Here is a 13,234-nt window from a genome sequence, read left to right on the forward strand (position 1 = left end):
CCAGGTACTTCCCTGTTGGCTCAGATGGTAAAGAATCCACCTGCAATGCGGGAGACCCGGGTTCATTATCCCTGGGTTGGGAAGATCCCCTGGAGAAGGGAATGGCAAGCCACTCCAGTATTGTCGCCTGGAGAATCCCATGAACAGAAAAGCCTGGCAGGCTACAGTCCATGGAGTTGGAAAGAGTAGGACACGACTGAGCGACCAACACACATTCAGGGCAGGGAAGGCAGAGCTTATGAGACATTTGGAAGAGAGAAGTTTGTGGGGCTCTCTCCTCATTGTCCTGAGATGTTGTAGGATAGTATGATTGTGATAGTTTAGAACTACTTGATCAAGAGGATAAATCCTTGATTAAAAACCAAGAGAATATGACTAAATTTTTATTTAGTTTCTAAATGTACTGCAACAGCAAGGTGAAAGTCATCTCTCTTCCTGCTGAGACGAAAATTCCTGGTACCAAAAGCTTTGGACTGTGTTTTCTTGTCTTTCACAGGTGAGTGTGGTACAAGATTCCGTCAACATTTCTGGCCAGAATACCATGAATATGGTGAAGGTTCCTGAGTGCCGGTTGGCAGATGAGTTAGGAGGACTGTGGGAGAACTCCCGGTTCACAGACTGTTGTTTGTGTGTTGCTGGCCAGGAATTCCAGGCTCACAAAGCTATCTTAGCAGGTTGGTATTTATTCATGGGGAGTTTCATTTTGGTTAAACAGGGAAAAATAGTAGACTGCATAATCACCTTTTGAATAACTTAAACTTTTTGAACTAGTACAGAAAAACTTCAGCTAAACATATTTTTATATTGTGGTGACATTAGTTGTCAAAACCAAAAAGACTTTCCATGAAAGTGCTACCTCGCTTTTCTCTCTGTAGTAGACTTAGACCACCATTTTCAAGGAATGGATGATGATGTGTATTAGATGCCTTTGCACCTCGAGGGAGATGTCCAAACACTGGTTAAGAGCAAGTATTAGCCCCTAGACAGGGACTTAGGATGTAATGGAGAAGATTCTGGACTCAGGACTAAACCACCACATAGCCAGGTCCCCAGCCCTGGAGGTTGTAGCCGTCTCTTCCATACAAACAGTAGAAGAATGAGAATGTTGCCAGTGACATGGAAGATCAGGTCTTGTTCTAATAATAGGCCCTTGGTCTTTAAGACCAGAAAGACTGACTCCCAGGAGGGAACTGATAAAGCAGACTGATGGCCTTTACCTCACAGGGAAGCATAGCTTTCAAACTTATATTCAGGCTAAAATATGTGAGAGGAAATCACATGAACCTTCAGGCAACAGATTTCTTACCAAGACCCCCGGCCTTGTCATTCTAAAATGCATACCTGGCAAAACCTCAGTCTGGCTCAATCTAACCATCCTACTGTGCCCCCTCTCAACTGAATGGTACTGAGAATTGCTAAAGGAAGTCATTAACGCTATGTTAGTGTCTCCACACTCAGCCAGACCCCACATTACTGCCAAGACCTCTTTCTATAGATACTAGTCAGCTCCCTTTCTTTTTCTCAACAATAGACGCTTCAGACCTTTACCACTGTCCTTTAATCTCCATCTCCTGAAAAATGACCTTGCTACTTTTTCCAGGAGAAAATTGAGGCCTGTATCTCTTGGCTCTTGGCTCTCCCCTTACCTGCATTTTCTCTGCATTCTCAGTGGAGGAGAAGTGTCCAAAGCAAACTGTACTTTCTACTGCTGTTCTCTTTCACACGCTGCCTTCTCAGAAGCCTTACTCTGCTGGTTACACCCTTGTTATCTGATATGTTCCTCATCTCTTTATCCTATTGCCTGTTTGCTCTCAGGCTAAATCATGCTCAAGCTTCTCCCTCTAGTTATCCTCTCTCTATTTTCCAGAGCTAAGTTTCTTGAGTTAGCATATTACCTCTCTCGACTCTTTCTTCACACTTATCCTCAGTTCACCTGCATGCCACAAAAGCAGTTTTCCAAAGTTATATTGACCTGCTAGTTCCTAAATTTGAGGAACTCTTCAGTTTATGTATTTTTTGACTCCTGGTTTCTCTTACTGGCTCTCTGGCTACTTCTGTGTGACCTTCCTCTTCACCCACCCTTTAAATATTGTTATTCCCTAAGAGTCTGCCTTAGTTCTCTTTTCACTCTGCTTAATCTCCCTAGGTGATTTAACATCATCTTCTGTCTATCCACTGATCCCTATAGGCATCTCTTGGCTTTGGATCCTTCCAGAAAGCACCAACCCTTAGTCTTCAGCTTCTGTGATGTATTTATATGTACCATATAGTCTATAACCTTTCAGAGATAAGAACAGTGAGAATTGATATTCTTTTGTAGTTAAAATACTGAGGTTCAGAGGGTTAAGATTATATGGTTCAGTTCAGTCGCTCAGTCATGTCCGAATCTTTGCGACCCCATCAATCGCAGCACGCCAGGCCTCCCTGTCCATCACCAACTCCTGGAGTTCACTCAGACTCACGTCCATCGAGTCAGTGATGCCATCCAGCCATCTCATCCTCTGTCATCCCCTATTCCTCCTGCATCAGAGTCTTTTCCAGTGAGTCAACTCTTCACGTGAGGTAGCCAAAGTACTGGAGTTTCAGCTTTAGCATCATTCCTTCCAAAGAACACCCAGGGCTGATCTCCTTCAGAATGGACTGGTTGGATCTCCTTGCAGTCCAAGGGACTCTCAAGAGTCTTCTCCAACACCACAGTTCATAAGCATCAATTCTTACGGCGCTCAGCTTTCTTCACAGTCCAACTCTCGCATCCATACATGACCACTAGAAAAACCATAGCCTTGACTAATGGACCTTTGTTGGCAAAGTAATGTCTCTGCTTTTGAATATGCTATCTAGGTTGGTCATAACTTTCTTTCCAAGGAGTAAGCGTCTTTTAATTTCATGGCTGCAGTCACCATCTGCAGTGATTTTGGAGCCCAAAAAGATAAAGTCTGACACTGTTTCCACTTATATGGTTAGAAAATGGCAAATTTAAAATTAATCTTTTCTGGCATAAATTAGGTCAAAGTTCTGGGTACCTGTTAGCTGAAACTCCAATATTTCATCTGTTCCTTCTCTCTTAGGTAGAGATTGATCGTCTCAACTTTCACCAAAATCCTTGATTTATTAGACAACATGATAAAATTTGAGTTCCTAGTCATTTTACTACTCTCATAGTTGAAATTGCCTTTACTTATTTTTCATAGTGTTCATTAGACTAGAATGGGCATGGTATTTTATATATACACACACATACATACATATATATATATTTATATATGTGTGTGTGTGTGTGTGTGTGTATATATATATATATATAGTACTGTGAGGCACTATATAAATACATACAGAAGCTGAAGACTAAAGGGCTGGTGCTTTTAATAAAGAGGAAGTGTCCAAAGCAGAGATGTCTAGAGGGATCAGTGCACACTGTTTAGAACACTGTTTCTGGACCTTTCTTTGTGATTCCCACCCTTGAGGAAAACACTAAGAGACATTAAGGAATAAGATTTTGTTCTGTTAAGATCTGAAGGGCCATAAATGACTGTGGTACCTGAGATGGTTTTCTCCTTTTTGGGTGATCTCTGTTAATAATGCATGGCTTTAAGGAGCAGCCATAAATAAGTCTGTACTTCATGTAGCTAATGAATGCCTTTTAGTCCTGTTCTTGACCTCCTTGCTATGTGGACTCTGAAAGTGAAGAAAGTAGGTATCACTGTTCCAGACAAAAAACGTAGGTATCAGGACACCCTGCTTAGACCATGAACAACCTTCCATTTGAACCCCCAGATCTACCCAGAGGATATCATTGTCATCTAACATAGGTAATTTGAGTAATCTCCTTGAAATATCATAGTTGGAGTGGAGCTAATAAATTACTTTGAAGGGAGTGATTCTTTTTTTCCTCTATGTATTATTATTTTTTCCCCTATGTATAATTATTCACTCATTGATATAAAAAGAAAGGAATTTTATAGCTCTGGCATAATTAATATAAAAGATCATTTTCGTAGCAGTGGGATAGGAAAGAAAATGGTCTCTTCTCCTGGAGTTCTGTGGCTGTCCAGTGGTTAGACTTGATGCTTTCACTGCTGTGGGCCTGGGTTCAGTCCCTGGTTGGGGAACTAAGATCCCTCAAGCCACTTTGCATGGCCCAAAAAAAAAAAAAGATCTCTCCTTCATAACAGATGAACCAAGAGATTTTGGTGTGATAATCATATCTGTGTCTGTTTTCCTTTCACTTTGCAGCTCGTTCTCCAGTTTTTAGTGCCATGTTTGAACATGAAATGGAGGAAAGCAAAAAGGTATGTAACAGGCTAGAAATACGTCTTTTTAGCTAGGTGGCTAGAATCAGATTATTTCCCAATTTGGAAGCAGATTTATTTTCCTGTTTTTTTTTTTTTATTATTATTATGTGATTAAAATGGAGTACAGTACCCTGAACAGACAATTTCTAAAAGCAGAGAGAGGTGGTCTGGAAACATTCTGGGTAAAGCAGACTCACTGTTCCAAGCAGATCATTCAGATAGTCTTGAGTTGAGGTATTAGGCATGTGTTTTGTAAAGAAACGTGAAAAATCAAAGATATAGTTGTCTTGCTGTGTGTTTGAGAAACCAAAGGTGGTACATAAGATGGCAGAAAAGGCTATTAACAATCAAGTAGAGCAAAGAGAAGTTTCTATTGATGTTAGATTTAATATGATATGAACTCCTCTCTTCCTCAGAACTTAAAATCATGAAGATGGTTAAGGAATTTTGTTCTGTTGGAATGTTTCTTAATTTTAATTTTTTTGGCGTAGAATCGGGTTGAAATCAATGATGTGGAGCCTGAAGTTTTTAAGGAAATGATGTGCTTCATTTACACGGGGAAGGCTCCGAACCTCGACAAAATGGCGGATGATTTGCTGGCAGCTGCTGACAAGGTGGGATAAGAATGGGAAAATAATAACAAGACTGGGAGTTTTGGTGACCTCTTGAGCTTCATGACTGGGCTTTTATGTTGCTTTGTGGGCAGGATGAGCGTTTATCTTAGTTTGGTCAGAACAATCCTGGTTCATACTTGTGTTCCAACAGTTATCGATAGCACCTTTTTATTTTCAAAGGTGTCCTCCTCTTAATGGTAAATTATATGGTCACCCTCACCATGGAAAAGAAGTGAGATTTACCTGTCTTCTCTTGCCCATCTCAAATTTAACTCAGTGATTTGAAAGATTCAGATTAACATTTGGATTTATGATTTGGCTTTGTAGTTTACAGAATGTTCTTGAGTTCATTAACTTTTACTTAAGCTTTGTCAATAAGAATAACTTTTACATAGTGTTCTGGTCATTTGCAGCTTTTCCCTAAGAAGTTATTGAAATACATCATATTCAAAATTGTAAGAGAGATACTTCTACCATAAACATACACTTTGATTGTGAGACACATTTTTGATTTGAGAAATGTTAAAGTGTGAAAATAATAATGTAGATCTTAGCCTTAATGAATTGTAGTGATTACTAAAACAACAGGCAGGTGATTCCCAAGATTGAGGGGGGAAAGGTTAATGAAACTCTTAAGTCAAACTGGGGTTTTTGTGTTGCTGTTTTACAACCAGATTGCTCAGAACCTTTTTGTGTTAGTGCGCACTGTGCGCTTTCTAAAAAAGAATACGGTGAACAAATTTCTCCAATTTCATTAACCCAGAATCACTGTTCTCAAGGATCACTTCCAGGGATTAGTGTTCCCCAAAACACAGTTTGGGAAACTGACTTTCATTGTGTAGATACACCAGACAGAGCAGTGACCTGTTCCTCCAAGGCCCTGTGGTCTGAGGAAATGGGGGGGTTGGGTGGGGGAAACAGTTGCTGTTTATCCTGTGGAAACTTTTCTTCTGCTGGGGAGCAGTTGAGGCGAGAGTGTTAACGGGCGCGAGCCCAGCCAGCAGTAGACTCTGAGAGAGGTGGTTCTCTGCTGCAAGTGCCTCCTTTTCCTGTCCTGCTGCTGCAGCAGCTGCCTGAGGGTCCCAGCTGTCTCTGACCTGAAGGTACTAGAGCCTTCCCAGGATTCACTCAGGGGAGTCATCTCCTTCCTCCTCCCTTTGCACCCCTGAGGAAAATGTATTTACAGTGGTGGTTTTATCTTTACTGATCATCTTTTTGCTGTGTTTATAGAGGATGAGGCATATAAACCCAATCAGTGCCTCCAGTGGAGAGGATTGAATAATAACTGTATTGTTTTATCAACTTGCAAAACTTTCCTAAGTATGATTAGGCATTTGCAAACATCCTGTACCCTTCCAGTCTAGCTCAGTTCTAACCAGAGAAAACTTGGCTTTCAGTGGAAACAGAAAGGAAACATTCGCTATGAGGTCTGGGAAAGTAGAACACATGGCCTGGATGGCTGCTTTTCATAAACTGAGTTTATAATGAGTATGCTTCATTTGCCCTCTAATAGTTTTTTGGCCACACTACTCCATTTGTGGGATTTTAGTTCCCCAATCAGATTTTGAACCCAGGACCTCAGGAAGAGTTCTGGGTGAGGGTATACATAAATGTTTTAGAAATGAACGTCTAGGTTAATACTGGGCACATCCTGAGAGCGTGGAGTCCTAGCCACTGGGCCACCAAGGAATTCCCTGGCCTCTGATTTTCAGTGAAGCAGTCACTTGTGCTTGTACATACCAGGCAGTTAGCCCTCTCATTATAGAGCTCCTATAAAGATGAATAGTATCACAAGGTCCAGTTTTTAGACAGAAGTACTAAGAGTTGTGCATCCTCAGAGCCAGGTTTAAACAGTTGTGTCCCTGGGCTTTCATTCCTGCTCCTCAGCCAGAGAGCCTACTGGGAACCTGCTGTAAGTTTAGAGAGCTTGGGGTCAGCCAGAACTGACATTCCAAGGGTGGTATTTTCAGTGCAGTGTGTAAGAAAAGCAGTTGGATCACAGCAGTGCTTTAAGTTTATGAATGAGAAGTAACTGAAGAGTTCGTTTTTCAAGTTCCTTTCAGAATTTCGCATTAGATAAGATAATCTTTGCTCTAAGCTTATTTTAAAACATTTTTACCTTTACACCTCCTTGTGAGCTTCAGGAAAACAGAATAATAAATTTTCACGGAAGGATCTAAACATCTAGAATTTACCCAAGAGACTAAAACAGCTTCTTCTGAGCTTTTCCAGTCTCCTGGGGACATGTGTAATTAGACCAAAAACAAAACAAAACACGTTGCCCAGGCCTGGGAGACAAAATTTCAACCTCTGGGGTAAGTACTGCCATTAGGCAGGTTTTTCAGAAGCATAATTAAGAAAAAAAAGCTGTCCCCAAGGGACAAAAATGGCTACTTTTGTCTAATTATGCAGTAGGGATCAGAGCTATTCACAGCAAAAGTCCTTTTAAAAGAATATATTGAGAAAAAGGATAAGATGAATATTATTTGCAGCACTGAGTGAAGACTGAATATTTACTCAACTTTTTCTGGTCTTCTAAAACAAAAATGGCAACCTAATTTCTTTCTTGTCTAGTGTCATTCCTGTTTTCCATGGAAACTGTTTTCCAGTTACTCAAATGTAAAAAATTAAAGCTGCACCAAAACCAATAAAACTCTCTTTTTGCTGCAGGAAATCACAGTGCCAGCAGATATGCCTCCTCACCCAGAACTCATAAAAATAAAATTGTCCTGGTTTGATTGTCATGATTCAGCCCAGAGGAGTATTGTGTCATTGAGTTCTGAGGCCCTCAAAATGGGACCTGTACAGAGACTGGATTCCCTCAGACCAAATCATTCTCCTGTGAACTAATTAGTGACAATTTTATTTTGTGCCTCCTTTTTTCCCTGTCTTCCCTCTGCCCTGAAGTTCCTTAGTGTAAGTTCATGATATATTTGAGAGCAAGTAGTACAGTTGGATCAAAACAAATCGAGTAGATCAGATGTGCCCAATATTAACCTGGACCTTCATTTCTAGAACATTTACTTATACCCTTTATTTGAAAAATAGGAAGTTTTTAAGACTGAAACTAAATCCAGGTTCTCTGTTGCTTTGTTCTTCTACCCTCAGAATCTTAACCTCAACCCCAATAAAATAGGGCTCCATTTATCCTTTTCTATTGAAAAGGAGGCCTTTGGTTGACAGGAACAACTGCAGGCAGAGATGCTGGTAAAAGTCACCACAGGGCTCCTTTCACAGCCCGATATCCTGCTGGGCTGGTGGCAGTACTTAAGTAGAAAGGGCTGTGCTGCACCCTAGTCTGGCTCTAAATAAAAGGATTGCAGAAATTTAAAATGTAATGTCCCTGTTGACTTGAAGCAGAGAAATGCCTCATTGTAAAGGTAGGTGGTGATTGTTTAAGAGAGACTTTAATTGTAGTCAGGGTAAAGGAAAACTTGAAGATGTGGGTCTATTGCATAGACCCATATTGCTATTTTTCTAATAGACTTTAGAACTTGAATGGCAGCCCTGCAAGTTATTTTAGCCATCTTCATCTCAGCCTTCAGCGTATGGTTATGTTTTATAATTGCCTTTTCATGGTCTGTGGAGTTTTATTCAGGTATCCAGTTACATGATGGTATGGTTGAAGAAAACTGCTTCAGTAGCAATCAGCCCAGAGCCTTTCCTGTTCTGACAACAGCACGCTTGTGTTTTACAGTACGCCTTGGAGCGTTTAAAGGTCATGTGTGAGGATGCTCTCTGCAGTAATCTCTCCGTAGAGAACGCCGCAGAAATTCTCATCCTGGCTGACCTCCACAGCGCAGATCAGTTGAAAACTCAGGCAGTGGATTTCATCAACTAGTGAGTTGCCATCTTCAAAGTTCTTTCAGGATAGTTGGGTTAGCTAGCGAATGAAAAAGAAAGACTTTGAATTGGTGAGTGAAACAGATGAGTAACTTTAAGCTTTCAGGAGTAAGTAGAGAGTGTCTGTCTTTTCCTTCAGCTTGACAGTGTGAAAAATGGTTTTGCTTTCATCAGTCTAATCTGATTGGTGAGTGAAGTGTTTTACTACCTTGCAGGATGAGAATTGATGAAAAGGAAAACTCGCTGGTCTGAAAGAACCTTTGTCCCCCGAAGCAGTAGCATCTTTACTTCACACTCACCAGCTTATTACAAAAAGACTAGCAGATCTCTGAGAAAACAAGTGGATTTTATGAGTTAGTAAGGGTGTCCAGTGGTCAACTGCAGAATGGGGAAAAGAGAAAACATAATTAGGAGATGAGGTTGTAGAATACTGTTTTGAGAAAGAAGTATCCATTCCAGTACATCTGTTCCTTCTTCCTAAATGACAAGTGACCTGGCCATATTACTTTCTCAGTGGGAAGTAATTCTCAGTGGGATATGTTCTACTGCTTTGCCTGATGAGGGGCAAAAGTTGGGGAAGAAACCCCAAGAAGAGAATCCCCTACAATAGCCGTATTGGAGTAAGACAGGTCTAAAGTTGCAGGGTAGATGAGTAAACATCATTTAACACAGAAAATGCCTTCAAACAAGGAAAGATGTTCTGTAAGGCTAAAGGACTATTTTGAAGGAGTTAGCAATGGAGGCAAAATGTTCCTTATCCTGAGTGCTCACTCTGTACTGGACACTTGCTTGGTGCTTTTTAGACGTTAACCATTCAACGAAGTGTGGGAATTGGCCTCTCTTTCAATAATCACATAAGCCTCAGGCTGTGATCTTTTTTGTGGTTATGGGACTAGTAAATGGCAAAGCCAGATGGAAACTCAGAGCTGTCCGATCCAGAGAACTCCTGCTCTTTATCAGCATCAAGGAATATAAAGAGCCTTGATGATTTAGAGAAAAGCCTGAAGAACATTTCGTCTTTTGTAATTGAGAATATAGTGGCTCAAAGTTCTGTTTTCAGACTTACAAGAGACAAGAGCTGTGACCTGGTCACCTGTCTACCTATTGTCTAACAAGCAAATTCTCTTGCATGTTAAGGGTTCTGTCTGAGTGTGTCTTGCATTGACACCTAGACAGCAAACCCTGGGAAACTGGGCTCTCTAGATGGCTGTTCAGTTCATCCTTCATGTACTCCTTTGGTAACCCATCTCTCACATTTCTCCTAGCCATGCTTCGGATGTCTTGGAGACCTCCGGGTGGAAGTCAATGGTGGTGTCACATCCCCATTTGGTGGCTGAGGCGTACCGCTCTCTGGCTTCAGCACAGTGCCCGTTTCTGGGACCCCCACGCAAACGCCTGAAGCAGTCCTAAGATCCTGCCCGTTGTAAGACTCCGTTTCTTTTCCAGAAGCAGCAGCCGTCATGGCTGCCACTGACCACCAGGCAGACAGCGCAGTCTGTGGAGCTTTTACTCTGTTGTGGGGGGAAAAGACTGCATCGTGGCCCCAGACTTTTAATACAGCACTAAATAAACCTGGGGGAAATGGGGGTGGGGGGAGGGAAGGGCCCAAGACTCGGGGCTGTTCTACCTAATGAAAACCCTGTTGCTGCGTCACTGTGTCCCCTTTGGCCCGGCCAAGGTTGATACTGTGGGGATTCAGTTTAGGCGCTGGCCCTGAGGACATCCCCGCGGTGGTACTTTGGAGAAACCTGTCTGCATCTGACTGAGCAGAACAAATCGTCAGGTGCCTGGAGCAAAAAGAAAACTTAAAAAGGACATGTAGTTTTAAGAGAAGGGAAAAGGAAAGAAGAAAGGATTTTTGCAGAATTTCTCAAAAAATCAGTTTGTGGATTCCAGTAGTATTTATGTTGAAAGAAATTTTAGTCCATCCCGCTGTGCTAAAACTTGGATATTTGTGAAAACTCCTCACTACCATGCAAGTTATCAGAAGAGCTCTCTTGTGGTTAGCACTTACTGTTTGCAAGAACAGAATATGTCCTGTTGCCCTTTGATGAAAAATGGCCAGCAGAGGTGAAAGGGGAAGGAGAGTATTTGATCTAGAAGATGAGTGTTCTGATGTGGTAGCTTTTGGAAAAAATCTTTATTGGTGTTGAAACTGGAAAAAATAGTTTATCCAGAATTCATACTGTCTTGACAAGAACTATGGTTCTCTGTTTTTAGATATTGTGGAAAATGTTTTTTGGCATTTTTCTCTGATTTTATTTCGTCTCCCCCACTCCTTTTTCTAAAAAAAACCACAAATACACACAAAACAATAACAGAGCAAAAAGAAGAGAAAAGAAAAGGAAACTTTATTATTAATGGTGTGTGAAAAACCTCCCAGCCCAAGATTGCTCAGCTGTTTGTACCTGACTTGCCGCCTGCATAGGAGCCAGTCCTGTTCCTTCCAATTCACCCCTCTTCCTGCAGGGGAGAACTTCCAAATGTTAAATTTTTTTTTTCTTTTTGAAAATATAAATAATTACTATTTTGTACTGTGTGGTATCTCTGGTCTTTTGTTTCACTCACCTGGCTTGTCTTTTGGGTCTGAATTCCTTAAGGGATTTTGAAGGCCTAGTTTGATCCTTTAACTTGCAGAGGTTATGCTCAAAATGTCTAAGCAGTAGGGATTCATTGTGTGTCCCTAATCTCAAGTTTCCTTTGTGAGCTTCCAGCATCTGCCAGCCCCTTGTCTTTCCTGAGTATCTCACAGTCCACATCCTAATGAGGGATCAGGCTCCTACTGCCAAGGCAAGTAATAGAAGTGGGCTTTTCTGCACCCTACGTGTTTTAAGACCTAACTCCCAATCTCCCTTAACTAACTATAAAATATCAAGGGGACATGAATATGGAGATTTAATAAAGGGAAATTCTTACCTCTGACTGGTTCTGTCACTGACTGGATGTGTTTTCAGAAAACTTAGTATCTGAATTCCCATTGAGCTCACAGGAATGCCCTAGAGCTCCCCTCTGCTTTCATATGGCAGGGTTGCACAGGACAGAGGGGTACACTGGAGAATCATTAGCCATGGGGCCAATGTGTGTATTATTTGACCTTAGACGGAGACTCAAAGCATTTCACCTTCCATTGTTCTCCAGTGACTTCAGCCTTCGCAGACTTTCCAATTTTCATTTTATCTTGCCCCTCCTGGAATGAAATAGATACGACTGTTATCAGTATATCATTTCCCTAGTGGTTTAGACGGTAAAGCATCTGCCTACAATGCAGGAGACCTGGGTTCGATCCCTGGGTCGGGAAGATCCCCTGGAGAAGGAAATAGCAACTCACTCCAGTACTCTTGCTTGGAAAATCCCATGGACAGAGGAGCCTGGTAGGCTACAGTCCACAGGGTCGCAAAGAGTCGCACACGACTGAACGACATGACTTCACTTCACATTATCAGTATAATCAAAGGCAGGATTTGTTCACTAGAAACCACTCCTCTGCACTTCTTGGTTTCCTCCTAAGCGTCACCTGAGTGAGCAAGTGCCCAGTTCTCCATGTCCTGGCTGCCATTTTCCAGATGAGCACACGGAGCTGGGGGCTGAGGTGTTCCCAGAATCTCCTCTACCCACGTTGTCTCTCAGGTAACTGCACTGGCTCAACACGGCTCAGGTTTCAGCAAACCTTCCTATAACGTATCTCATTTGAACTTCACAACAACTTGATGGGTTTGGTAGGACAAGTGAGAGGTAGCATCTTCCCATTTTATAGATGAGAGAAATTGAAGCCCTGAGGGACATGCCTAAGGTCACACAACTTGAATAAGAGTTGTAATGATACCCTGAAAAGATTACGTAAGTAACTGGGGGAAGTTCCGTATCTGAAATGTGAGGTAAAGCTTCTTCGTGTGGGGATAGCAAGAGCAAAAGCTCTATAAAGGTGCCTCAGCTGGCCTGTTACTCAGAGGATCCAGGAAGACAAACCAGGCTTCAAATTTGCTTTTCTTCATTCACAGAAAGCTGTGGATTGGGGGTTTGTGGTTTCAGGGACTGTGTCTTCAGGAGGGTAGCAATTTGGGCACCAGGCTCCTGGCAAGATAAAAGTCTCTTCTGAGATTTCCCAATATTTATGGGATTTCCACTATGGGCTTTACTGTGGAAACAGCGGTTAGGATTTTGGGTACAGGTGAAGCGGTTCGATGCTTATGCTGTCGTCATTTTTTCTGGACGTGTTTGTTTTTGTTTAAAGATACAGTTGAAGCCATCTGGTTATGACAACATCAGAGCCCCAGCACGCTGTTTGTAAACCTCCCACTGCCACCACCCTCTCCTTTAGCTCCCCAACATCTGAAATTTAATTCAAGTTAACTCCACAATCTGGGGCATGTGCTGTCACTGCAGAGATGTCCGTGCCAGTGGAACAGTTGGAGATTTCAATTCCACTAGGATATGGCTTATTTATCAAAACAATATTTCAAGCACACAGTTTCACAGAACCTTTGG

At 41.8% G+C, this 13,234-nt stretch overlaps 1 protein-coding gene across 2 annotated transcripts in view; it reads left to right on the forward strand.

The window, feature by feature from the left end:
- SPOP (speckle type BTB/POZ protein) overlaps positions 1-11,280 on the forward strand; it is an 82,527-nt gene extending 71,247 nt beyond the window's left edge. The window contains exons 7-11 of one of the 2 annotated variants that reach the window (XM_027516889.1): positions 497-674; positions 4,234-4,289; positions 4,784-4,906; positions 8,604-8,746; positions 10,015-11,280. In XM_027516889.1, coding sequence (XP_027372690.1) covers positions 497-674; positions 4,234-4,289; positions 4,784-4,906; positions 8,604-8,746; positions 10,015-10,159 — 645 coding nt within the window. In that variant the 3' untranslated portion in view covers positions 10,160-11,280. The remainder of the gene's footprint in view (positions 1-496; positions 675-4,233; positions 4,290-4,783; positions 4,907-8,603; positions 8,747-10,014) is intronic. The other variant, XM_027516891.1, reaches the window with a different exon arrangement.
- Positions 11,281-13,234: the final 1,954 nt, after the last annotated feature.

The sequence above is a fragment of the Bos indicus x Bos taurus genome, chromosome 19 (genome assembly GCF_003369695.1).
Source record: "Bos indicus x Bos taurus breed Angus x Brahman F1 hybrid chromosome 19, Bos_hybrid_MaternalHap_v2.0, whole genome shotgun sequence".
NCBI lineage: Eukaryota > Metazoa > Chordata > Mammalia > Artiodactyla > Bovidae > Bos > Bos indicus x Bos taurus.